At 46.8% G+C, this 27,859-nt stretch overlaps 2 protein-coding genes across 2 annotated transcripts in view; both read left to right on the top strand.

Annotated features, from left to right (window-relative positions):
• SLC25A22 (solute carrier family 25 member 22) overlaps nt 1-26,053 on the top strand; it is a 134,974-nt gene extending 108,921 nt beyond the window's left edge. The window contains exon 11 of the transcript XR_007774384.1: nt 25,867-26,053. The gene's annotated coding sequence lies outside the window, so the exon portion shown is untranslated. The remainder of the gene's footprint in view (nt 1-25,866) is intronic.
• A 15-nt stretch (nt 26,054-26,068) lies between these two features.
• Nucleotides 26,069-26,464, top strand: CEND1 (cell cycle exit and neuronal differentiation 1). Its single transcript, XM_050955971.1, has one exon. The coding sequence runs from the start codon at nt 26,069-26,071 to the stop codon at nt 26,462-26,464; it is 396 nt and encodes a 131-aa protein (XP_050811928.1).
• The last annotated feature ends 1,395 nt before the right edge of the window (nt 26,465-27,859 follow it).

Raw genomic sequence — 27,859 nt, 5'->3', positions numbered from 1 at the left:
GGAAACCCGCTAACCAGGAAACCTTGAACGCAAGGGGGATTGGCCGGAGTCTCACGGCAATCTTTAACTGTCTTATTGCATTTTTTTACTTAGACGAGTAATTGCATTTATGCTTAATAATAGCACCAATAGCACCTTTACTAACCCTTGGAAGGACCTGAATAACTACTGGGACTTAGAGCGGTACCAGGGTCAGCTTCTGTTTGTAATTGCAGTATTTTTATTATTTGTTCTAGTATTATATTGTAGGCCCAAGTTGTAACTAGTATTAAGTTGTTCCTCATCCTCACTTGTGACCCATTCAATAAACGCTCAATTTTAACCCCACGACTCATTGTTTGCGTTATCCCCATTGCTACCTTCAGGGCACTTGTCACCCCTCCCGAGGACATCCAGTGATCGAGCCTCCGCCCTATCCCAACGCTCATTACCCGGTAGATAACGGGCACCTTGTGACCATATCGGTGGAGCGAGGGGCGAGAGTAATCAGTGATCAACACAGTCCTGCACCTTCAAGAGAACTAAATCCACTAGAAAAAATGACATCTCGCTTTTCAACCTGGCCATGAAGTTACCCTAACTCTTTGTGTGTGCAGCAGGGCAGGCCATGAACGCATGTGACGTGGTTCCTTACGAGATTGTACTGCGTGAAACAAGATGTGTGCCGCTTCTATGGAAACATGACTGTAAGAGCGGTTGGACCATGTCCCAGACAGGGCCGGCTCCAGCTTTTTTGCTGCCCCAAGTGGTGGGAAAAAGAGAGAGAAAAACCCAAGTCGTCCCGCCGAAGAGCTGCTGCCGAAGAAAGAAGAGAACAGAAGGACCCGCTGCCGAATTTCTGCCGAAGAAGAGGAGCAGTACCCACTGCTGAATTGCTGCCGAAAAAAGAAGCGTGACGCCCCGGTAACAAACATGCCACCCCTTTTTATTGGCCGTCCCAGGCACCTGCTTCCTTCACTGGTGCCTGGAGCTGGCCCTGGTCCCAGAGCTGCAGCTCTACCATCTCCCTAGCCATCACCTTGCCTGCCTCCCTCCCTCCCCTTGACAGTGGGGCTGTGACATAGTACCACTGTGAAATTAGAGGCAAATCCGCCTCTTAATTTTTTGGCAGTGAGCCTTCTCGTATTTACCCTAGTGGAAATCAGGAGTAGCTCCCAGAAGCCAGTGGGGGTATAGCAGCACGAGACCAGAGTCAGATCTCTCTCTCTTCTCTGTGATGACCTCTGCAGCTCTCCCCTAAAGCAGCAAAGCCACCTTGTATGTTCTGACAAAAATGCCCTGCTTCTGTTCATTATCTGTGTGGCTGCCATCTTCTGGCCAGCTGCAGAATAGCAGGTTTGCAATCCTAGCCCCTTTGCAGATGGTAAGGATTTCAGGCTTCTGCAGCTGGGGAAGTGGCATAACTATACCAGTCTAACAGTACAGCTGTAAATATACTGGTATAACACCTCGTGTGGTACACTAATATAACTATATCCCGTTAATTAGACTGCTACAACAAACGACTAAATTTTCCCCCTTTAGATCAGTTTTTCTATTCAACCCATCCTTGTGACAGCTGGGCACATGTTACAGAAACATCAAGCAAATTCCTGTCCACGGTTGGTAGGAGTCACTCCTCCCAATAACTGAGGCTCCAAAAGTACCTCTCATTAAGAAAAAGCTACAGTGAGCTAAGGATGTCAATGGCCAAATTCCCATGATCTTCAGTGGGGCAGGATTAAGCTCCACCCAGCCTCATGCAGCTTGTAACAATTTCCCAAGGCACTAGAAGGTTTTAAAAACAGCCTTCCACTGTATGAGTTTGCCTGGAAAATCAGCTGTGTGCAAGCTACTGTGGGAACACTAGTGCATTGTGTTCTCTCTGACAGCCCCATCTATATGGCTGTTGTCGCTTCTAACGTGGTCAAGGCAGGGCTGCTCTCTTCCCTCCCGCCCCTCATGACCATGTCAACACTCAGTTTCCCAGTTAGCAGCAGCAGGAGCCCTATGCAGCCAGGAGGCAGGTACTTTTACAGATTGATCAGCAGTAGCGCATGGGGAGGGACTCACCATTCCATAGGACCCCAGCCTCTTAGTGCCTCCCCTCCCCTCGGCTTCTGACCAACCATCTGAGATTTTGTACCTCATTTTACTGTGAATGTAGATTTCATAGGCCATAATTAAGATACATTTTAAGCTCATGGAGAGCACTGGTTTCGCCTTGCCCCTGCTCGATCTGAATCAGTATTCCTGGGCTCCACCATGCTTTGCTATTTTGTACTTCGCATTAGCAAGACGTGACCTGCTCACGGCTACTCTCAGAACAGCAGGAAATGGATCTAATTTATAGAGGCTCTTCCATGCTTTGTGGTACGAAGAGGGATTTTCTAAATGCGAATGGTGCAAACACTGTTCAAGCTATTCTCCCTCGAGTGTTCAGCACTCGAGCTTCCTCTTTGTTATAAATATTGTTATTGATTAAATCTAACAAACTCCAAATCAGAGTAAGAAAACTGCAAGCCAGATGAACATGCTTACTAGATTCTATAGGTATCTCCTATGAAGGAGCGAGAGAGAATGAATACTGGGCACTAAACACCATAAAGCTACACACATGCAGGCCAGCAAGGGGCCATTGATGGGCCTGACTGATTCTCATATATGCTAAGGTTCCTTTATGCTGCAAAGGAGCCTGAAAGGGGTAGAAGTGCGCCCCTGTTGGTACATCCCAGCTGATGTAGAGCTGGTATAAGGGCTCTATACTGGGACCAGAACTAGTCATGGCCAGAGTGCACTGCACTACAGCTAATCTCTGCTTCCTGCATGCCAGGGCTGGGGTTGCTCTAACTTACCCAGGGAGCCAGGCAGGCGCTAGAATACAGTGGGTACAAAGAGGGCTTAAAGATATCTTTATCCATCTCGCCACCCCTGTGCGTGGCCCAAGTGTAGGAATGGAGTACGGGAATCCAGCACAATACAGCGTAGATTCAGCAAACACATTCTCCTCAGTGAGGGTTGAGGTTCCACTTTCAAGCCATTGATGTTTCTGGTAGCTTTCATTTATGTGGATTTGTATGTTCAGTAAAATATACTGCAGGAGGTGATGCTTTATATTGAAGTCAATGGAGCAATGCTGCTTTAGCATTACCAAACTGAGGATCTGGTTCACCTCGTTCACTCTTTGTGCTCCATCTCGTGACACTTTTCCTTGTTCTGCTACTCAGCTGCCCTATATAAGAGGAGAAAACAGCATGAACTTAAAAAATAAAGTTTGAAATAGTCTCAGTTGCCCCTGGAGCTGCCGGAAACTATGCAGCATTAACGTAAGACTTTAAAGTGATGGTTCTTTTTTATGACTGTTGATTTGAATGGTGTTTATCCATGGGATGAGTTTTGTCCATTTTGAGGGTGAGCATTTTGGAAAGAGAAGGAAATGTTCCCCTATGCTTCTCTGAAATGGCAGGCACTATTCCTGCCAGAGTTCCCCTATTGGCTGAGAAAAGGTGACATCAGTGAACAAGGAAGCCACGTAGAACCAGTAAGCAGCAGAGTTTCCATTTCCCAGCTGCTGGGAGGGGCCAGTTCTGTGCATTATTTGTCTGGTATACAGCAAGGCCCACGTTTTCCGGTTGGGCTGCGTGTGATTAATTGACTAAATCAGTATGTATGTGTCTCACAAGGTGAGCTGACTGTCCAAGATGTTGAGCACTTGTGGTTCCCATTGAAATGTTGGCCCAGCTCATTACAACTCTCACTGTGCTCCATGCCATCACATCACAGCAGGAATCCCATGCTCACAGTTTCATGCTTATTAAAGCAAACAACCACAGTGTCCCCGCATGACGCTCTGTGTGTCAGGGCCCTGGGAGCTTTTTAAAATAACATACTGAGAATCAATTTTCAGGGTAAGGAACTAGCAGCCCGACTGAATCCAGTGGGCCTGGCTGGAGGTCTAGGAAATGGCTGGCAAAATGCTCTGCAGAGCGTCTTGGGGGTAAAACCTGGAATTGGTTTCTTCGGGACTTTCTCTGCTTTTGTCAGGAAGGTGGGGGTAGGCTCCACTCTGCAAAACTTGTATTGCTGCACGAGGGTCAGGCTTTCCGGGTGAAGGGGGTGAGAGTGAGTGAGCGGGATAAAGGACCTGGACACAGAATAAATCCAGCATAAAGAGTGCACAGCAATCCCATGTGATTTCTTCTTCCTTCCACGGAGTAAACAAAAACATATGCACCTGCACAGACGTGCAGTGAGGGGTTACTCGCACGCACATTTGGTGAGCTTTGATGCATCCTTCCTTAACAAATGGATTTCTACCCACACAGCCATACCCTTAGCAATCTTTCTTCTCTTGATACCCCCTCCCTCCACACACTGTCCCTTAGGAATCCAGTTGTATATGACAATCCATATTGCAATGCATCCCCTGCCCCCAGCAGGCATACATGCTTGGGAATCCATTTCTTTGGTGGGGAGGATCCAGCTTTGATGATCTGGATTAACCCCCCTTTCCCCTTCTCTCTCACACACAGTCACCATGAGGGGTCTTGTTTTATTGAGCAATACAGAATAACACTCTCCATGTACCCTCCACCACCACCCCTCAGTGTTCTTAACCACGAGGAATCCAGTTTGCTGCAAGCATGCTTGGGATTCCAAACAGAGAGAGACAATGCAGCAGCTGCTGCTCCTCATGGCAGGCAGGAGTTCAGCGCTGCGCTGTGGGGAGAGCCCCTAGCTACAGAGCCAGTCCTGGCTGTGAGCAATCAGCTGGTCTGGGAGAGAAAAGGATTCCTGGGGCAGTGACCCAGATTCCACATTCCTGGGGGAGTAATAAGGACCCAGGAGACTGAGATGACCCGCTCTTAATCTCCCCATTTCCCCCCTCTTGGCCAGTCCTCAGCATCTGTTCTTCCTCCAGCATCCTGGCCCCTCTCTTCTGATTGGTCCGCCCACTCTCCCTCCCATCTCATCTCCTCAGCTTCATGCAGACTGCAACGATGCATTGTGGGAAACTCCCAAGTAGCCTTTTTTTTTCCCCCTCTTCCGTCCTCTCTGCAGAACATCCAGCTTTCAAGGTGTGACTTGTACGAACAACAGTCTTGGGGAGAGAAGGTAGGGGCTGCTGCTTTTCTTACCTACCCTTCCATACATGCCAGACCCAAGGAGGGAAAGAGGAGCACACAGGCCTGAGTCTGTGGAAGGCAGTGTGTGTGTGAGGGGGAGAGATAGTGCTTGCATGCAGGTGAATATATAGAGAGAGAGATCTGGATCTGCCTGTTAAAGGTGTGTGTGCTCATTTCTGCAGCTCTCTGTGTGAGGGAGGTCATGGGACTGCCATGCCAAATGTGTTTGGACTGCCAGTAATTGTGTATTGATGCATTTGTCTCTACCCACATAGGCAGGGCAGTCTGGCCAAAACAACAGTGAATGTAGAGGAGAGCTCTCTGAATGCCTTCTGTTCCCAACCCCGCTCTTCTATGTCATGCTTTGCTCCCTGAAGGTCAGATAGCGAAGGGAGACATTCACACAAGTGTGAGTGCTGCATGTGCCTAAAATCCAGATGGACAAACTGCATGACTCTGTGTCACTTGCTTATTTCCTTCCCTTGCTTGGTTTGCAGGAGGTACCACTATTGCATAATTATTGCTGTGGATGCTCCCAAGAATTTCTGCTGTGATTTCTGAGGGGAACGTTTAGCATTTGTCCTAAAACCAGATTAGAAAGGGAGAGCAGCAGCAACATGCTGGAAATACAGACCTGGGTTTAACAAAAATAAAAACACAGATGGCTAGATTAGGAAATCCAATTCTTTTTTAAACTGTAACATCAGCTAAAATCTCTTCAATAGAGGAAAAAAAAAGGAAATGGGGGTCTTTTAAAAACCAATTGCCAGCCTTTTGTTTTGGATTCTAGCTGTACATTTTTTTTTGTCTTGAATGGATTATCTTGTTCATTCTCATTTGCATTCTGCATTGACTGTTTCATTTCTCTGTTTAATTAGTCATTAATCCTGCAGGCAGGATGCTAAACAAACAAATACATTTTGAAATTCCCATCAACCCAATTAGTTGCTATTGACATTTTGAAAAAAAAAATCTTTGGCTCTCCCCCCTCACCCATTGTGCTAGAAACAGCTATGTGTCAGAGTCTGCCAAAGAAAAGGAGATGGACTACAGATGCTAGCTACAATATAGCTTCCTTTAAACTGTCGTAGCAGGTTATAACAAATGAGGATGACATAGCAAAGACACAGACAAAGTTGGAATCACCTAGCCTGTTGGCTGCAAAGAGGCACCAATATATTGATCATTGTAGGGAAATGTCACTCTCTTTAAACACACATTATTCTTACCATCTGATTCCTAATGTACAGTTTCTGGAGTGTTTTAGAAGAGGTTTCTATCTATTCAGATGCTTTTGCTTCCTCTTTTTGTCTGTGTATCTTCACAATAGAAGTGTGAAAATGCCTGTTGATTTGGTCTCTTTGCTCCTAATTAAGCTGTGTGTGCATATCTGTATGATCCTGGTTCTGATGGAGCCCAGAGGTAGGTAGGGGACAGTTATTATCCATGAATCAATGCCATCCTGGGCAAACTTCTCCTGCATGGAGGTAGCAGGGGGCAAGAGCCTGGGTCTGCCCATGGCATTTCCATCCGAAGGAGGGGTTGGTGTAGGGATGGCATAAGGAGACAGAGGAGGGATTGAGATGACTCAGTCTGTTTGGTGGTCCTCACTATTCACCATCTAGAAGTTTGACCTTCACGGTTTTGACCTTCATTGTTTTCTTTTTTCCATTCCGGGTGAGGGACATGGGCCAGGCTCCCAACACGATTAGTCTTCTAACCGTGTTGCATGGTAGAGACGTGCCAAGGACAATCCCATGCTCTCGTAGACCTGCACATTCTCTAGGAGTCTTGTTCCTTTATTACCACGCACTCCTCTGGCTGGCTGCCAGGGCCACAGTTCGGCTAGCTCTCTGTCACAATGGTATCTATTCTGTTTGGTCATGCCTCTGGCTGGGAGTCGGGAAAATCATTGCAGCCAGGAGCTGGGATATTTTATTGACATGTTTATTGTGTGGGTTACAATTAACATAGAGTGATAAGGCAATGGAGGCTGGTCACATGCTCTTCAGTAGATCCTTTTCGCATTAGCACAGTGTCAGAGAAAGAGAGAGTGCAAATCTTTTGTTGCTTAGCTTGGTAAATCACAGGTGTGCATTGCCCCGGGGGATGCGTGCTCTTCTCAGCTACCAGTCCTAGACTCAGTCTGAATCCGTATCCGCAGTGGATTCATTTATTTCAAATGCAGAGGGATGGATTTAGGCCCGTGTCTGTCATCCACAGAGTGTAAAATTTGGGATCTTGTTTTGTCCATTGAAAATCGCTCGTCCAGTCTTTTTGTCTGCCACAGCACAGCTAATAGGGGAATTGCTGGTGACACAGATAGGGCATTATATAGTCCAGAACTCAATTAAGGGAGAACAGAAGGGACTAATTATTAGGAACATTAATAAGCTAAACAGAGCTGTCAGATGCATTTTGTATTATTATTATTTTATTTTATTTTGCAGTGTCCGAGATTGTCCTTCCCATTTGGTCTGTGATTCACTGTACTTGAGAGGGAGAGGAGTCTGCTGATTCACAATCAAGAAGCAGACTTGAGGGTTAGGAAGGGCTTCATGAAGGGGAATAAAGTGTTGTCAATCCCCTGGAAATGACAATTTGCCATTCAGGGTTGAGCACCCAGGAAGAATCTTATGAAATCAGTCAGAGAAGTAGCACACAGGTTACGCTGCAAGCCTGACATGTAGATCATAATGCATAACAAAGGAACTGAATCCCATCCTTGCTGAGTTTTGCCACTGATCTCAAAGGGAGCAGGATCCCAATTTCTGGGACACCCACAAGGGCTTGGGAACAATTCATATAGTGGGGGTGCTGAGCCATTGAACCCTGTAAACCACTTCAAGCTGAGGGTGCACCAGCACCCCCAGTTCCAGCACCTATGGACACCCACCATCTTGGCTAATGCACCAGAGACCTCCCAGAACTATCAGGAGAGTTTACAGCTAGAGCTAAAGAGCGAGATACTGCAGCAGGGAGCCATAACACATTCATGTGCTCTGTGAACTGAATGCTGAGGGGGACATGTAACACACACTGACTCTGGCTGGTAGGTTACAATTGCATCAGCACTGCAAACCCATTACTGAGCAGAAAATCTTGAGCGATTGCCCTCATCAGGCTCATGTACTGTATGAGAGGCTGGTTCTTCCCTTCTGAAGCTGCCAAAGGAAACTACGAAGCAGGGAACATAGACACTGGTGAGCAGAGGTGAGCTTTTCCTGAGACTCTTTGAGCACCTAGCTTCCCACACTGAGGGAAACATTGAGCGGAGTCGGACACAACATGGCATGAGGCTAAAAACGGGAAGGGGGAATGACTGGCTATAAAGGAGGCTTTGCAATTGACATTGACTTAATAGGTCAAGGTTAAAAGAACATAAGTGGCCTCTAATGTGCAATAGCAAAGAAAAGCTGTTGGGGTGACTCCTCAATGGGCTTCAAGACATTGGTGGCTTCTCCATCCTCCTCTGTCAATTATACCTTCCTGTAGATCTCCCAGAAATCAAGAGCATATCCACAGAAACATAAGCATTGTTTTTCTTCAGGAGTGCAAGCCTCGGAGGCTAGCGTTGTCTGGCTGGCTCTGGGGAGTGCTGGGGAAATGCCAGATGTCACCAAGAAGTAAAGAGGGTATGTCTGTTAAATAGGCAGGAGCAATCACCGTGCATAATGAAGGCTGCCAGGTAATAAGGTAACAGACAAAGCTCTAGGGGATGAGAATACGGTCAGGATGTCGGGCTGGCTCAATGGTCTAAGCCTCAGGTTTACATTACCCAGGCTGTGACCAGAAGTGCAAATTCTAGCAGGGACCATCAAGTTCCTCCAGTGTCTCAGGTAAATAAATGGAGATCCCTGAAAGTGAAGCCTTCAAGATGCGATGGCAAAAACAGAAGTTCCATCTCTGCCTTGACAATGAAGGACTTCACGCAGTTTTCGTATCAGTCAGTGTGATCTGGTAAAACTTCCTTCCTCTCCTCACCCATACTGCTGCGTAGCATGGTGGTAGTCTGGACTGCAGTAGCTCTGTTGAAGGGATCCATTGGGTGTCAATAAGCCACATTTCTGGGGTTGATATCCACATGGTAAATATTCTTGGTCATGTGCCTTTGACTGCCTCACCTGCACTCTGCCCATTAATCCATCTCCTCCAGGATTACTTCCAACATTCCAGATCCCTGCACTGTCCAAGATAGCCACCATTTAAAAACAAATCAACCTGCGCACCAGTTTCCTTCTTTCCTCCAAATTCTCAAAATATTACATTGCTTCAAGGCTCAGAATGAGCAATATTCAGTCCTGGTCCAGGGGCAGGTTTAAAGTCTAATATCTCATGACTCTGAAGGTCTAGAAACCAGAGATTTATCCCGCTGGATAAAGGAAGATTTCCAGCTTTCCAAGGTGCAATGAAGACATTGATTCTAGTTGTGAGAGGCCCTAGGATAGCAGATGTTAAAGTAATGACATTTTTAAGCATAGAAAATCTTTTGGGGGATTTTTACATCCACCTTGCACATTTTATATCCACCCAAGGTATATGGCAGCAGTGAATTGGGTCACTTCTGTAGAATTTGGAAAGTGCTTAAGGATTTGCATGGTGCTATAGAAATCTAAAAGATTGGGTTGGTTGAGGTTTTGTTATAGTAACTTTTTTTTTTTCACATTTGTAGGAAAGAAAGTTGAGCTGAGGCTGCCTTTTGGCAAAACTAGCCACATATACATTTCATGTCCTTGGGAGACTTGGTGGAATTATTTACTGCTGATATGATAGGAAATAGCCAACTTGTGTTTCCTGTTCCAGTCTCCCAAATGGCAGAGTATTTAAACAGTGAAACCCTGAGTCTTCACCTCCTCAAATTAGCAGAGCTAGACTAAGAGCATCTTTATTGCTTCTTGCCACAAGTTTATAACAAGATGGTGGAAGTGGAATTCCATTTTTCTATACACAAAGAACACCTAAACATGTCAGTTGGAAGGAACTATGTTTTAGAATTAACAAAACCACACACACACACAAACACCAAACCAAGAAAAGAACAAAAGTAAAATCTCCATGAGAGCACAGTGTGTGTCCCTCTTCTGTACAGACTGTAGCAATTCTGAAAACAAAATGGCTGCTGTCTCAATTTACAGAGAGAGTGCTTGAAATTTAAAGCTGTAGTATGCATGAGAACATAAGAATGGCCATACTGGGTCAGATAACAGTCCATGTAGCCCAGTATCCTGTCTTGTGACAGTGGCCAATGCCAGATGCTTTAAAGGGAATAAATAAAATGGCAATTATCAAATGATCCATCCCCTGTCATCCAATCCTGGCATCCCAGTCAGAGGCTTAGGGACACCCAGAGCATGGGGTTGCATCACTGACCATCTTGGCTAATAGCCATTGATGGACCTGACCTCCATGAATTTATCTAGTTCTTTTATGAACCCGGTTATAGATTAGAATCATAGATTATTATTAGGGTTACTTTTGGTCTTCGCAATATGCCCTGGCAATGAGTTCCACAAGTTGACTGCATGTTGTGTGGAGGAATACTTCCTTTTCTTTATTTTAAATGTGCTGCCTATTAATTTCATTGAGTGACCTTGGGGTCTTGTTTTATGTCAGGGATTCTCAAATTGGTGGTTGGGATCCCTTAGGGGGTTGGGAGGTTATTACATAGGGGGTTGTGAGCTGTCATCCGCCACCCCAAACCCCACTTTTTCTCCAGCATTTATAATTGTGTTAAACACATTTGTATGTATTTTTAATTTATAAGGGAGGTTGCATTCAGAGGTTTGCTGTGTGAAAGGGGTCACCAGTGCAAAAGTTTGAGAACCCCTGTTTTACGTGAATGGGTAAATAAAACTTCCCTATTTGTTTTCTTCACACCGGTCATGATTTGATAGACCTCTGTCATATCCCCTTTTAGTCATCTCTTTTCCAAGCTGAACAGTCCCGACTCCCAGTCCTCTTAATCTCTCCTCATACGGAAGCTGTTCCAGACCCTTGATTATTTTTGTTGCCCTTCTCTGTACTTTTTCCTATACCATTGTATCTTTTTGAGGTGGGTTGAACAGAACTACATGCAGTATTCAGGGTGTGAGCATACCGGGGATTTATATAGTGGCATTATGATATTTACTCTCTTATTTATCCCTTTCCTAATGGTTCCTGACATTGTTAGCTTTTTTGCTATACATTGAGCAGATGTTTTCAGAGACAATCTGCAGGAGCAACACACAGCACACATCAGTGATGAGAACTTGTATCTGTGAATGCCCATGCTGTAAAAGGCCAACTACTTACAAGCTGAACATGAACTAATGAGGGTGCTTACTGCACCTATGCTGTTCTAATGATCTTGGGTCTGCTCTCAATGGGCCTCCATTATGAAGTGGGTGGAAAAAGCATCTTGAAAGTGCTGTATCACCAGACCTGGGACCGCTGACCTGACAGACTTAAAGCAGTATGAGTCTCCATAGACTTCCAGTGGATTGAAATTGAGCTGCTCAGAGATAACATGCTAGGAGTCTAGTAGGCTCAAAGGGTCTCCCCAGCTGCCAATCCATGGACTCTCAACAGTCATGTTAGCTACTCCTCGTGACGGGGGAAAATTCACCTTAGAAATGGCTGCAGAAGGGAAAGTAATGGCCCAAGATCTTTCCCTTCCCAGGGCCCTGCCTGGCTGCCAGGTATGGAAATCAGTCTGACCTGAGGGTAGGGCAAATAGCCTGCGCTGTCACTGAACATCCTCAGTGCATCAACCCAGCGTATAAAAGCATTGGTAACTCCCTGAGGCAGAGGAAATGAGAGGCAGAGATGGAAAAGTCCTGCAAGAAGCCATCCTAGGAACCACTAAGCTCTGGCAGGAAGTAAACCTGCTCATTATTATCATAGTTAACAACACAGGCACCTCAGGAAGGAAGAAAGTACGTTTGAACCTGGTGTGTTTATTGTACTAGGAGCAGGGCAGGAATGCCACCTCCTCCCATGCGGCCGGGATTATTAATTCAGAACACTTAAGGAAACTAGGTTTGCACAATCAGAACATTTCTAGTGTGATTAAGCAACTCACCTTTCACATCGATGGAGAAGTTTCTTTAGAAGGACCTGATTGTACAATATTCAAGTGTAAAAACTCCTGTGGCAGGTTGTTATTGGGGTCTGAACGCAAGGTCTCCAGGACCAAAAGCATGAATTGCTCTGGCTTGAGTACATAGGACAAACTTCCCTGACTGGTAGCTGTGATAACCTCTGTGGGCCAACCACTACATAGGGATCCATAACATCCACTGAATGGTGGAGGCACCAGGGAAGATGCTGGGATTTCATGGGGGCAACTATATACTAAATAAAGTCCCTTTTAGCATTTAAGAGTCTGCTGCTGAGGCCTTTGAAAGAGCCGTGAACAGAGACATCTGATGTATGTTACATTTCACTTTATTGCTTTTACTGTCCACAGGACATTAAAAATAGATGGGGATTTAAGCAACCTCCTTTAGGGAAGTTGGGCCATTAGCCAGTGCATTAAATGCAAACTCTGTATGTGAAGTTTTTATCATATTTACAGTAACTCAACATCGTCACACAAACATTAATGGCTTAATCCTCAGAAATACCCTTCTGAGACAGGTAAGGGTTAGTAACTCTGGCTTAAAGCTCTCTCTCTAGCCCCCAATCACTGCAGTATCTGAGCACCTGTTGACCTTCAGTGTATTTATCCTCACAACAGCCCCGGGAGGGAGGGAAGTGTCCAATCCCCTTTTGCAAATGGGGACCTGAGCCACAAAGTGTCTTCCCCACAGTCACGTAAGAAGTCTGTGACACAGCAGGGATCTGAACCCGGGTCTCTCCAGTTGCAGGCTAGTACCTGAATCATTGGACCATCCTTCCTATCTGAGGCACAGAGATTTTAAGTGACTTTCCCAAGGCTGTGACGGAGTCTGTGCTAGAACTAGTTTGCTCCTGGAGCCCTGTCCTTTGCTCAGTCCTCTCAGCTGTTACCTATGGGCTAAGATAAGAAAAACAAGGGCCCAAACTACCTCTATTGAAACTAATGGCAAATTTCCCATTGACTTCAATGAGAGCAGAGTTAGGCCCTCACTTGCCTTTGGTCCTTTTCAGCCATATTAAATTCAGGTCTTCTCTATTCTGGGGATGACTCTGATTTCAGCAATCCATCACCAGCAACTAGTGTAGCTGAATCAGTCAAACCCGTCGTGTAGCTCAGAAAACCCCTGGTTGGCACAATGGCCAGCAGAGGTGAATTACAACACGGTGTAAATTGTGGCTTTCTGGATCTGCTAGGGGCATGCACCTGTGCGGCTGATCACTAATCACTACAACCAAGGCTAATCCCCAGTGCAAACAAAGCCTCCAAGCGGAATCGCTATTGACACCTGGTTGAGGTGAGGGAATCCTATTTCTAAAGGCAAAGCAAAGGTCTATTTGTTTTGCACACAGGTTAATGGACACGGTGGGGAACGAGGCCTTCTCTTTTTCCACTGAGCACAGCTGCTGTGTGAGCTCAGCTCCCGCACAAATCAATTATGCTGTTCATTTCTCCCCAATGCAATGCGATCTGTCTGTCCCCCTTCTCTGTGTAACTGATATTCACTTTGTCTTAAGGAACAGGAGGGGCACCACACAGTGCTAAGGATAGCTTCCAGGATGCTGGGGGAGGGCATGTGGGCAGAACACTTGGCATCTAAGCCTGGGCTGGGGGGATCACAATCCTCCCCTAAAAACCCTAAGAGATGAGCACATGAATGCAAGATGAAGACACTAGGGGAGACTGTGAAGCGGCATGGACTGAGATGGCAGCAAGATGCAGATGACACCCAGCCTGGGGTTACCATTACATCAGATGCAAACACCAAACCCTCCTAGCTCTCCAAGGGCCCAGATGGGAGCAGGGCTGAGGGGATGGTGCTGGGCCAAGGACAGCACTTCAAAGAACTCATTGTCTCCAGCACAGCACTGTCCAGTGAGGACCCTGCCTCAGTGAGGATGTGCCCTCAGGTCGCTGACCATCAGGAAAGCCTCAGTAGTTACCTGGTCATCTCATTGCTTTTGCATGCCCAACGAGCCACACCTGCAAAATCTGTCCTTTCCCATCGGCAGCTCACAGTCTGAGGTGAACAGTGTAGATGGCTGACTGATAATGACATGCTTGGCACCTGTCAGCTGTAGCTCTCAAACTGTTTTTACAAATGTGTGTACACATCATCATCCCCATTTTGCAGTGGAAGAAACTGAGGTATAGAGAAATGAAGTGACTTGCCTAAAGTCACACTGAATTCATGGTAGGGTTGGGACCAGAACCCAGGTGTTGTGCCTCCTATGCTGTTGTCCCACCTATTTGACCCCTAATGACACATGAGCAAAGGTGTCTGCAGGAGGGAAGGAATAATGTCACAAAGTGAAGGAAAAAGGAGGCAGATTCTTGGAAAAACACCTGTTGCTTTGGTTTCTCATGATATGATCAATCCCTGTCTTCTCACAGAAGGGCCCTGGAGCTTTTTGATGAAGCCTTGTGTAACCACATCTCTAGTTCTTCGTGCTTGTAAAGCTTGGTGTTATCATGGGAGTATTTGCTAGGGGCTACAGTTGCTGGGTTCACATCCCCAAGTTTTGGGATGAGCTTCAGTTTTGATCAAACTGTAAAATCTCAAAGCAAAACTCAGTGGAAGCCTTGACCATGCTGGTTTCTCAGCAGTCATGTGTGCTTTCCAGATTCACGTGGTTTCTCTTGGAAATCTTAACTCTGCCCCTGGTTAGTTTGAAATTGGGTCAGGTTTGCCTGAAAGGTCAGTGACCCTCTATCTCCCTTTCAGCCAGCCTGAGCTTAGTTTCCTCATTGCTACAAAACCAAACCCAGGTAGTTTCAGATTTAGTTGCGAACTAAATTTGGCCCAGGTTTACTTGCTCCCCTCACATGACAAAATGAAACGGTATCGCCCCCTGGCAGAGCATTTGGTTCAAATCACTTTAGAGAAATCTAGTGTTGTGAGGAGGGCCACGTTTTGTTTGCTATATTCCACAGCACACTCTGCAGTTATATTGATCAAATGCTACAGATGGTTTTCAGTCTCCTGCTGGCTCCTCAGAAAATACTTCTTTGGTGATGGTAATCATTCATCATGATTGCAATTTGTTTGTATTACTGTAGCACCTAGGAGCCCTCTGCTTTTCTACTTCTACGATGGTATCTTCCATCTGAGGTTCTTAAAGCCTTTTATACACATCAGGGTTAGCCTTGCCAAACCTCAGTGAGGTAGGTAGTGGTATTCTCATTTTTCACATGGGGGAAACCGAGACAGAGAGATTACTTGATTTGCCAACAGTCACACGGGAAGTCAGTGGCAGGGATAGGTTTCCCCAGTTACAGGCCTATTCCCTAACGACTAGACCATGCTTTGCTTTTTAGCCCGTGAGCAACCTATCTGTCCTTGCAAAGCTGACCTGATGTTTGCAGGAAGTTGTTCTCTTTGGGGTGCTTTTTCAAAGGGGATGAGTCCCAACATCCCTGTTGTGGGAACAAAATCTAAATACTTTCACCTTAAGTCCCCTGACTTGCACCTACAAAGCAGATCAAGTACTTGGATTTTTGGGTGCCAACTTTTTCATGTGCAAATTGCATCCTCAAAATGGAAACAGCCCATTTGAAAATGGGGCCCTTCATGTCACAGAAGGTTAGCTTTGATTTAAATGATGGCGACTGATTTTCAAAGCCACCTACAGGATTTGGGAAGCTATTGAAATTAATTGACATTGGGCATCCGTATTCCCCTAGGCAACTGAAAAACAGCCTAAGTTGGTATAAGAGCGAAGGACGTGTGGCGATGGCTTACTTGTTTTGAAAACTACATATTGGTAACCGAGCTACTGTGAGGAGAATAAATCTCTGTTCTCAGTAGTCAGGCGATAGCATAAGCCATAGATATAAATGGCCCAATAGTGCGAACACTCTCAACTCTCATTGACTTCAAACAATGAGAAATAAGCAATTTCAATGGGAGTTGTCAATGCTCACAACCTCCATGGAGACCCTCAACGTTAGGCCATACTATTATGTATCTACCTATTTCCCTGAGAGATAACTCTCTTCCCTGACATGCCCCCATGGCTAAGGGCGGGAGCCGCATTGGCATGAATGAGAAGGGGCTACTGGCTGGGCATTCTCCGTGGGGAGCCCTGCACTTCTCTAATTTCTTCCACTACCACCCCTTTGTCTGAAAAAGCCAAAACCAATGATCTTCAGGACATGTCTTCTTTCCCAGGCATTTGGAAACAGGCTGTAGGGGCAACAAACCATTGGTGAGGAAGGCGGATGAGTTGAGTGGATAAGTGGCCTTATCCGTTGGTTGTGGGTCACGCTGAATGGCATTACCATGTTTCTGTTACTGTTGATGGTTATTCTGGGGTATTTTTATGTGATGTTGATGGTACCTGCAATGTGCTCTTCTAGAATGTGTCTAAATCCAGATAAATAAATCATTGTATAGCTCACACTCATGCCAGAGAATTCCCAATGCTATGGAAAGCAATTGTTTTGGGGAAAGATTCTTGATTTAAGCAATCTGGCTGAAATTCTGAGGCGTAGTTCTGCATCACAGAGTGTCTTAAGGCTACGCCACTTGCTTGCAGCTGTGCCTAAAGGCACAATGTAGCTCATTAGTAGCATTAATAACAAAACAATATCAGTCACTTATACAGCACCTTTCATCCCAAACTATGGTCATCCTGACCCTGCAGTGTATAGCCTATGTGTGTAGCAGTCCACCCCATGTTGCACCACAGGGGATCAAGGCCTTGGTAGTGCAGCCAACTGCTGCACAGGGTGCTGCATAGTGTTGGAAGAAAGTGGTATTTTGGTGCCACTTAAGCCCTATTTTCAAAGCTTAAGTGGTGCATGGATCTCTGCACAGGGCTGAATTTCACTTTTAAGGCTCAGACTTTCTGCTTCAGGTCTTCTTTAGCTAAGGGTGAAGATGCTGGCTGAAAAAGGCTCCCCTTGGGTGTTAAATATTGCGATTGCCTGGAACTGTAGGTTCAGATCTTAGCAGCATTGATTTAGCATTTCATCCTTCTATGGAAGATAACTTGAGTTCCATGCATCTTAATATAGGGATTTTAGGGCAAGATCTGCAAAACTGAGGTCCTTCCTGCTCTGCCTGGTGACTGACGATCCTATGAGACTTTATAGGAAGAGTAGGGGTTTGCCCTGTTGTGCTTAGCCCAGGTTGCCTCCTTTTTCCAGTGCTTTGCAGCACACTGTGCATTGGTTGGCTGCTGTGTTTCAGAGATACTGTATGTACACAGGCCCCAGTCCTGGATTGTGCAGTGTGCAGGCAAACTATTACACCTATACATTACACAATACAGAGTTGGGCAATAGCTGATCTACTCTTTGGGATGAAGGTTATTTTTCTATTAGTGATACCAGTGAACTAGATTGTACTTTTAGACACGGCACTAAGCAGCATCCCAGGAAAAGCCATGAGGGACTGTGACTCAGAGACACCCCTCTAAGGCACAATTCCTGCCCGCTTCCTCCCTCTGGGGTCATGATTTTTTGCTGGTCTATATGGGCAGGAAATTACTATATTTCTCTGGTGCTGACTCAGCTACTCTGGCCAGTGAATGGGGGTTTGGCACCAAGGCCCCACTCATTGCCCACCTGCTCCAGGGTGTGAGGAAAAGGTTTAGTAGCTTCTGACTCCCATGAGCCTGAACCTGAGGTCTGGGAAGCCCAAGTAGGGAGGTAACTGGGAGGGGGCTCTTACTCCCTTGTGCTGGTGCATAATCTGAGTCAGCGCCTGAGGATTATTTTTAATTATTCCATTAGATTATGAATACTAGCACACTGCAATGGCCTGTACTAATGTGACATCATGGCCTACCCTAATATGGAAGTTGGGGCTATATGGAATTGTGGTGTATTGAAAATTGTAGGTGATCATTTTCAGTTTCAGGAGGTTTTCCTGGTCTGTTTGCAGACAGAGAAGCATGTGATCTGGGCCTAGAAGTGGTTAGTCAGCAGCTGGCTTTGTCTCTCTCTCTGTTTTAGTGTTCTTGTGCATTATTCTGAATTCTAAGGCCTGGTCTACACTTAATTAAATCAACCTAACTATACCACTCAGGACTGCGAAATATGTTGTGCCCTGAGCACCATTAGAATGACCTAACCCCTGGTGTAGACGTGGCTGGGTTGATGGAAGGATTCTTCCATTGACTTAGCTACAGCCTCTCAGAGAGATGGATCAACTATATCAACAGAAAAATCCCTTCCAACATGGTAGGAAGCATCTACACAACAGTGCTGTAGCTGTGCTGCTGTAGCAGCTATAATGTAGACAGAACCTAAGAAATAAAGTAGTGCAGGGGTGGCCAACCTGAGCCTGAGAAGGAGCCAGAATTTACCAATGTACATTGCCAAAGAGCCACAGTAATACATCAGCAGCCCTCCATCAGCTCTCTGCTCCCAGCATCTCCCACTCACCAGCAGCCCTGCGGATCAACGCCTCCCCCTCTCTCCCCGCACCTCCTGATCAGCTGTTCTGTGGCATGCAGGAGGCTCTAGAGGGGAGGAGGAGGAACGAGGGCACAGCAGGCTCAGGGGAGGAGGTGGGAAGGGGTAGAGTGGGGGCAGAGCTTGTGGCAGAGCCAGGGGTTGAGCAGTGAGGACCCCTTGGCACATTGGAAAGTTGGCGCCTGTAGCTCCAGCCCCAGAGTTGGTGCCTGTACAAGGAGCCGCATATTAACTTCTGAAGAGCCACGTGTGGCTCCGGAGCCACAGGTTGGCCACCCCTGAAGTAAGTTATGTTGCAACCTACCTGCAAGCGTATTTTATGTTTATCCAGTTTCTCTGTCTGCATGCCACAACTATAGCAAGAATGGAAACAAAATCCATGCATTTAGCAATGGACTATCAGGGAGTCCACACAACTTGTACTCCATTCACACAGCCCCATCAGCACACTGGAAAAGAGATCCCCACATGAGCCTGTATTGCAGTGTCTACTCCACCCTGCAATTATGCCTGCCTTTATTTCTAACCTAAAATCAGCAAGGCTTGGGGGTGGAGAGGTGAGAAACAGGCCTTTTATAATTTTGGCACATTACAGTAAAGCTAACAGTGACTCATCCATTCTGTTTGGTACAGGATGGATGGATCTTTCGTCTGCGCAGGCAGGGGACTCAGGAATAGATTAAGTTTCTAATCCTCTGGGGGCTCAGATGTAATTCTGTGAGCAAGTGGGGTGCTGGGGAGAGCTTCATTCCAGATACAGGCCCTATTCTATTGGCTGGGATTGGCAGTTACATCAGCAGCACTGCATGGCTCTTACTGCATTGACCTTGGAGAAGCTGCAGCATCAAAGACTGATGCTGAAGACTTTCCAGGGAGGCAGAAATTTGGAAGGGTTTCTTTTTTCTTTGTCATCAGTGTTATTATCTTGTCTCCCACTTTGCAGACCCTTTTCCCAAGGAAAAAGCTAGGAAGCTGCTTTCTTGGCAGGCCAGACCCCTTGAAACAGTACTGGTTCTTAAACAAAGAAGTGATGAGAAGAGAACCCTATGCCTTTTGTGCAACCTGTTTGCAAGCACAATCAGCTGTGTAGGAGGCAGAGAGAGACGCAGAGCTGGAAGGAGGAGGGGTGGGTGGAGAAGAAGAGAGAGAGAGAGAAACAAATGTCTATAATAAGGAATAAAGAAAAAAGAGGAAGATGGAGGAACAGGTAGTTAGAGAAAAACAATCTAGGAGACAGAGAGAGAGAGAGAGAGAGAGAAAGAAGAAAGCTTAAGAGATAAAGGCCCTGAGGTTTTTCTCTTAGGTACTTGCTTAAATTTAAGCCTATTGACTTCAGCTGGACAGCACAGTTGCCAGGACCGGCGCTAGGGTTTTGAGCGCCCTAGGCGGACGGCAATTTCACCGCCCCGCACGCTGGTCTCATGGCTCCGGTGGAGCTGCCTCAGTGGTGTCTGCGGGAGGTCCACCGGAGCCGCGCGAGCAGCCGACCGTCCGCCCACAGGCACGACTGCAGCAGTTCCACGGGAGCTGCCTGCCACCCCCTCCGGACACCCTGGACTGCCGGCTGCCGCAGCGGCGCCCTGACCCAGGCTCAGTGCACCTCCGCGGCAGCCAGCCTCCCGGGGTTTCCCTGGGCCAGGGGACCCCCGCCCCTGGGCTGCCAGCTGCCGGGGCGGCGCACTGACCCAGGGGACACCCTGGGCTGCCAGCTGCCACGGAGATGCCCTGACCAAGGGGACACCCTGGACTGCGGGCTGCCGTGGAGGCGCCCTGACCCAGGGGACACCCTGGACTGCGGGCTGCCGCGGAGGCGCCCTGGCCCAGGGGACACCCTGGACTGCCGGCTACCGGGGCGGCGCCTTGACCCAGGGAACACCCTGGACTGCGGGCTGCCACGGAGGCGCCCTGACCCAGGGAACACCCTGGGCTGCCGGCTGCCGCTGGCAGCTCAGACTCCCCCTCTGTCCCAGCAGCAGCGGATGCTCAACCATTTAAAAAAAATTGGGAGGCGCTTTTTGGCGCCCTCAAATCTCGGCGCCCTAGGCAACTGCCTAGTCCGCCTAAATGGTTGCACCGACCCTGACAGTTGCTCAAAGTGAAGCAGGCGCTGAAGTGCTTTGCTGGAGTGAGAACAAAGGAGGAGGACAGAGAGGGTTTAAGCCAGCTCAAAGGATAGCAGGGAGCCTGCTATCCAGAAGGTTGGAGAGCATTAGAAAAAGGGGAGTTAAATTTTTTGCTGGTAAGAGAGGAGCACGGCTCTTCAGCACTGTTGAGGGCTGGTGTTCTGAGCTGGGAGACAGAAGGGCAGTGCAGGTGCCTGTAAGTGAATACGCAACTGTCTCCTCTACAAACTACCCTGTCATCTTTGCTGCAGTTATCACCTTGGGTGCCTGCCCTCTTCAGGGATAAAGGGCATTTCAATCTCCTGGCGGCTCCACTCATCCAGCTGAGACCAAGGTCTGAAATGACACAGGGCAGTTCTGTGATGTGGGCCTTCTAGCATGTTGTGAAGACAGAGTGAAAAACATCTGCAGGTTGCATTAGTCAAGGAGAGGGTGACAGGCATAAAAGGAATGAACATTTTATTCATATTATTTATATTACACTAATGCCTCCAGGGTCCAGCTGAGGTCGGGGGCCCATTGTACTAGGCCCTAGTGAGACTCGGACACTACTCCAAAGAGATTACAGACAAAGGGTGAGAGACAGGATGGATGGGGCACTGAGGCATGGAGATTAAGTGATTTACCCCAGGTCACACAGGGAATCAGGGGCAGAGCTGGGGACTGAATCCAGCTCTCCCGAGTCCCAGTCCAGTCAGCCTCATGATACTTTTCAAACATTGTCAAATGAATGACCCTCTTCTTTGTTAAAATTCAAGAGTGGAGAGATTCCCAATGGCTCTAGTGAGAATGACTGTGGTGACTGAAACCATCACATAGCCATGTCCCTTGGCACTAGTCATTCCACGTAGGCTGGTTTTCCAGCAGGAGAGAAGTTTTCTCTCTTTGTCATGAGTGCAGCTGGTTAGAACATTTCTAACTGAGTGTCTTTTTGTTGAAATATGCTGTTCTGTCAAAGCCAAATGTGTCATGGAAACATACAGATTTCAGCATTGTTTTTGACCAGAGGTTCCTGAATTCCAGGGCTCTCCGGTCACACAGAGAGAGAGAGAGAGAAAGAGAGAGAGACCCAAACTGAAAAACAGCTTTTCAATCCATATTAGTCACTTCAACACAATTCTGTTCTGCAAAAACATTTGCAGGGCTTTGATGTCCTGGTTTTCCAATCCACCTCCAGCGGAGTGCTCCAGGTGAGTGGTTCTGGCCTTTTGAGTTTGGAGTGGAAATCTTAACTTTTTTATATTTTCAATAGTACGAGTGATCATCATTTGCTCATTTTGTGTCTGGAGCAACCTTTAATATTGTGGGCTAGATCCTCTGACAATGTCAATCTGTGTAGATCAATTATGGTTAGAGGAACTATGCCAATTGACACCAGGTGGGGATCTGGCCCATATATACCTGTTACTCCAGTTTGGTAGCTGGATTTGATCTACGCTGAAAGATTATTGCGTTTTATTCCTTGTTTAAGGAGCCTGGGACTAGAGTGGGTTGGGAAATTAATAGAAGATGACCAATTATTCTGAATGTGGCCAGAATGGCTATGAAGACTGGCAGCGGCATATGGAGCCTTTCACTTCTCTGTCACCACCAGTGTGGAAACAAGCAGAGTGGCCGTGGCCAACAATTGTACCAGCTCATGGCTGTTTGTTGACTTTATATGAAGCGAGTTTGGGGGTTTCACTCTGGTTCCTGTAGGCTGGGTGTCCACAGCGTGACTAAGAACCTTAGCAGGGCCTCACGATTGAATTTGCGCGAAGCCTGCATTGCATACACACCAGCTGTGCTGACCACACAAGTGGCCCTTCTAGATCAGAGCTGAGGCAGGGCAGGCTGGGGGAAGGTTACATTGCTGCAGCCTGTGCTGTACGTATTCCTTGGAAAAACAAATGTCCAACTCCAGGGCTGTCACTCTGGCACCTTTCATAGTGAATTGAAGTCACTTCAGAAATGGCACTTGTGTTGATGCTACATTCTTGGTGTTGTATTTTTAGCTACCTCCATCCTTTATTTTTATATATTTTTTTGCTTGTACTATGGTTAGAGATGGACTCAGACCTCAGAATTTGCATTCAGATCCAGACCTTAAATGGCCCAAAAGTTTTTATGGGGTTGATTCAGCCCGCTATAAGAACGCAGGAATTGCAGGCCCAGAGGAATGGTCCATCTAGACTGGCATCTTGGGCATTTGGTGAAACTAAAAAGGCAGCAAATGATAAAAGGAAATACTTTTTTTTTCCCACAATGCAGAATTAGTCTGTGGAACTCATTGCCACAGGACATCATTGAGCCCATGAGCATAGCAGGATTCAAAAATGTATACAGATAACAAGAATATCCAGAGTAAGGATTATGAAAAAGAGGGGGGAAAATAGAAGGGATACAGGCCCTCATGTTCTAGGGCATAAGCCAACCTTTAATTTAGGGAGACAGGAAGAAATTTCTTTTATGGATAGTTTATTCTATTATTAAAAAGCAACGAAGAGTTCTGTGGCACCTTATAGACTAACAGACATATTGGAGCATAAGCTTTCGTGAGTGAATACTCACTTGGTCAGATGCAATATTCTATTATTGGCCATTTTAGGGTCTCTTGCACCTTCCTCTGCAGTAGCTGGTATTTGTCATTATCAGAAACAGGATACTGGGTTTAGATGAAGCACCGGTATGGCAATTCCTATATTCATATGTCTCTGACAGTGGCCAGTACCAAATACTTCAGAGGCTGGTGAAAGTTTGACCCCACTGGTCAGTGTATATTGTGTCCTTCTCTGTGCCTGATCCACAGAGGATATGGGTCTATTACAGCCTCCGGCTTGAGAAGTTTGCTTTTTAGCTCAAGCTGCAGACTTCTGCTTTCAGCTCTGGAGCTTCCTGGTTCAATCCCTGGTGTTGGCCAAGTTGACGGCTGTCTGGGTTTTGAGAAGCTCAGTGGGCTTTGGTTGCACAGAAGCTGCTTCTCTCTGGAAGAAGCATGTAAGCGGCTGGTGTTACACCTCCCACTCCATACCTGATCCACTGAGAATGTGTGCCAGTTACAGAACTCAGGATACAGAGACCCAGGCGCCCAGGGAGGTGCCTGGTTCCATGTTGGGCAAAATGTTGGCCACCACGCAAGAAAGCGCATAGTGGACAGCTGTGGAATAGGAGGTTTCTACCTAAAACCAGGTGACAAGTAGTTGGCTTATTTTCCTTTGGTGAGCCCAGTCCCTGCACCTCTCTATATAGCTTTATTCCAACCCAGCCTCACTTTGTGGGAGGGTGTAAAGTGCTAATTATTCTAAATGTTTCCCAGGGAGGGGGAAGCACATTGCACAGAAATGTCATCACTTGCTGCAGCCCCTTATAAACAGGAGAATTAGAGGGTTTTTAACCCTCCCACACACCATCATTGATGAGATTTTTGAACTCGGTGGGTCATCTCAGAAAAAAAGTGCGACAAATGAAGCCCTCTGGCTGGGGAGGTTTCCATGTGAGCCTCCTCTTCTGAGCTGGCTGTGTTAATAAGCTCATATTTCACTTAGCTGGCAGAAAGCTCTCCACAGGACCCTGGAAGCGTTGAAGGTCAGCGGGGAGATAATGAAGAAGGCTGCTCAGGTCTGACAGCTGCCTCCTGTATACTCATTATTTCCCAGAAGCATCAATGACACCAGCATCCCTGCTGCAGCTCTGGCTGGCTGCAGCTTCTCTGTTCCTTCCATCACATGGAAGCTGTAACACCAGCCTGAGTCCCCACTGATCTCTCTCGTGCTCTGTCCACTTGTCATTTGTGCCTCCTAGGTAGGGCTCCACCAAATTCATGGCCGTAAAAAACACATCACCGACCATGAAATGTGGTCTACCACTGTGACATCTGGTTGTTTGTGTGCTTTTACCCTGTACTATACAGATTTCATGGGGGAGACCAGTGTTTCCCAAGTTGGGGATCCTGACCCGAAAGGGAGTTGCAGGGGGTGGCAAGGTTATTTTAGGGGGCTGTGCTGCCTTCAGAGCTGGGTGGCCGGAGAGCGGCAGCTGTTGGCCGGGTGCCTAGCTCTGAAGGCAGTGCCCTGCCAGCAGCAGCACAGAAGTAAGTGTGGCAATACCATACCATGCCATCCTTAATTCTGCTCTGCTGCCTTCAGAGCTGGGCAACTGGAGAGTGGCGGCTGCTGACTGAGGGCCCAGTTCTGCAGGCAGCAGCACAAAAGTAAGCGTGGTAATACTATACCAGACCAGCCTTACTTCTGCGATCTGCTGGTGGAAGCTCTGCCTTCAGAGCTCAGCTGGGCTCCCAGTTAGCAGCCGCCGCTCTCCAGCTGCCCAGCTCTGAAGGTAGCGCCGCCGCCAACAGCAGTGCAGAAGTAATGGCAGAAGTACTGCAACCCCCCTACAATACACTTACAACCTTCCTACACCCCTTTCTGGGTCAGGACCCCTACAATTACAAAACCATGACATTTCAGATTTAAATAGCTGAAATCATGAAATTTACTGTTTTTAAAATCCTATGGCCGTGACACTGACCAAAATGGATGGTGAATTTGGTAGGGCATTCATGGACGTAGAAGGTTTTTTTGGTTGGTTGTTTTTTTTCCTGGCAGGACTAACTCTTATCTAGACCATCATTGACAGGTGTTTGTCTAACCTGCTCTTAAAAACCTCCAGTGGTGGAGATTCCACAACCTCCATAGGCAATTTATTCCAGTGCTTAACCACCTAGCAGGAAGTTTTTCCTAAGTCCAATCTAAGCTACCCCTGCTGCAATTTAAGCCCATTGCTTCTATCCTCAGAGGTTGAAAACAATTTTTCTCCCTCCTCCTTGAGAACAATAAGCATTTTTCTTCCTTTGCCTATCTGCAAAATTCGATTATTAGCAATGGAAATATTTTTTTAGTCTGTCTGTCTGTATGTGGTGAAATCAGTGTTTATTGACCTCTACTGATAAAAATCTAATCCTTCAAAGCGCCCCTAAAATAAAAGGAAATCACTGCCCCGATCTATACAACTTGTCTACAGTTTCACTGCAACCTACAAGTAGAGTGGTTCTGACTGTAAAACGTGCTCTCAGTGGCTCTTGTATCTAGCACTCTGTGCATCCTCTTCACTCACCGCTCATTTTCTGTTTTTCTTCCAGGTTCCGTATCATGTCCTGGTGAAATATTGGCTGAGTGAGAAGGTTGCTGGGACGACGGCTACAGGGGGATCCATTTGAGGTTGATCTATCAGCCTGCCTAGACCAGGTGAAAGCAACGTGGGTACATATAACTAGTAGTAATATCCTGAGAGCTGGCCCTGTGAAGATCAGGTCACTCCCCCTCCCGACAGCACTCCTAGGGATGGAATCTAAAGGAAGCACCCGAAGTGGAAGCAAACCTGATGCCAAGGCCGCCAGCTCTGGAAAGCCAGAGAAGCCCATCCCCGGGCCTGCTCTGAATGTAGACAAGAAAGAAACCCCCTCCAAGGAGCAGCCCACCACTGTGGCCACAACGAAGAAGGCAGCCAGCGAGGCCACTGCGCTGAATAACCACAGCAATCTGAAACCCAACCCTGCAGCCCCGGAGGTGCAAGAGGCCACCGGCCAGTCCCCTGACTCTGAGCACAAGGGAAACGGCACGGAGGAATCCTCAGGCAGTGTCTTTGACAACATGAAGCCATTGGCCATTGTTGGAGGCGTGGTGGTGGCTGCTATTGCTATAATTCTGGGAGTGGCGTTCCTAGCCCGGAAAAAATGAAGACCGAGAAAGGGTTGGGGGAGAGAAATATAATCAACTGTACAGTTCCTTCTGAAATACATGCATGCAGTAAATTCTATACATATCTATACATATATAGAGAGAGCACTAGATAGGGTAACTACAGCACCAACAACTATGCCAAAAGTCTTGTTCCAAAGGAGCCGTGCCAGTTTGACCAGTATGGGTACTCCACGCACTCAATATGTGCTTTCGTGTAATATAACTTGGCTTGTACAACTGTGTATAGATTACAGCTTCTTCTGATCAGTGTAAATGCTGGTGTCCCCTCCCCCACGCTCCTCGCCAGGAGACTCCCCACTTTCCCATAGTCCCAGCATTTCCAAGCAGAGGTGTTCTACATCCCATCCTGAGTCCCTGCTCTATTTATGTTGATGTTTTTTAATTGGGTTGTGGTAGAGAAGAGGAAAGGGAATAGTACTAAGACCCAGTTCATCAATTACTGTGGTTTATTATTAATATTGTACCCCAACTTGTGCTGGGCGCTTTGCAGACATGTAAGAAGGCAGCTCCAAGCTTATGGCCTAAAAGATACATGATGTTCCTAATACTTATCACCTAACCTTTAAAAACAGACAAGACAGGAGTAACCCATAGCTGGAGGTGAGCTGACTTTGTGATATAGAAGAGTGTGGATCACATGGCATTATAGAACCTTTTCTCTGTCAGAGATGCAAGCCAGTAGCTACAGTGAAGCTCAAGGAGCAAATATGTCTCACTGAGATCTACAGTGCAGTTTGCAGCTCATGGAGGCAACATACAAGGCTTGGGGTCCCATCTCATCTTTAGTCATACCGAGGACAGTTTCAATCTGCTCCATTTTATGTATATTGGGGGCAGCCCCAGGCACCCAGCCATTTGCTAATGCAGATAAGGCCAATGGGACAGAGTTTGGGCATTCCTGCCCTAGAGGGTGATAGACTGTTTTGGACATAATACAGTGTCTGATAAACTTAAACTGGCTTCAGTAGTGCACTAAGGGCCCAATCCAAACTGCACTGATGTCCATTGGAGTTTTTCCATTGACTTCAGTGGGCTTTGGCTCAGGCCCTTAATCCTGGTGTTATTCCAACAAAGGTTGATCTCTCCTTGCGTGTGGTAAAAGAAAAGGCAAACAAGAACTGGGCTTTAAGGGCAAGCAGCAAATGAAGCATTATGGGAATGACATACATGATCCCCTTTATGCTGGGAAAACCATGTGCAAAAGTGATTAAAACAGATGGTGCTTGGAGAGATCTTCTACCCCTTAATTTGAGTCTACCAGGAAAATGTGAAACATCCATGTCTTGAAAGTGGAAACAATTTCCCAAAACTTGGAAACAGCCTGGTTTCTTTGCTGGGGCGGGGGCAAGGGGATGGAAGGGGTGAGATCTA

This window comes from Gopherus flavomarginatus, chromosome 5 (genome assembly GCF_025201925.1).
Source record: "Gopherus flavomarginatus isolate rGopFla2 chromosome 5, rGopFla2.mat.asm, whole genome shotgun sequence".
Classification (NCBI taxonomy): domain Eukaryota; kingdom Metazoa; phylum Chordata; order Testudines; family Testudinidae; genus Gopherus; species Gopherus flavomarginatus.
The sequence above is the reverse complement of the archived record's forward strand: the minus strand, read 5'-3'. Positions and strand labels throughout refer to the sequence as shown.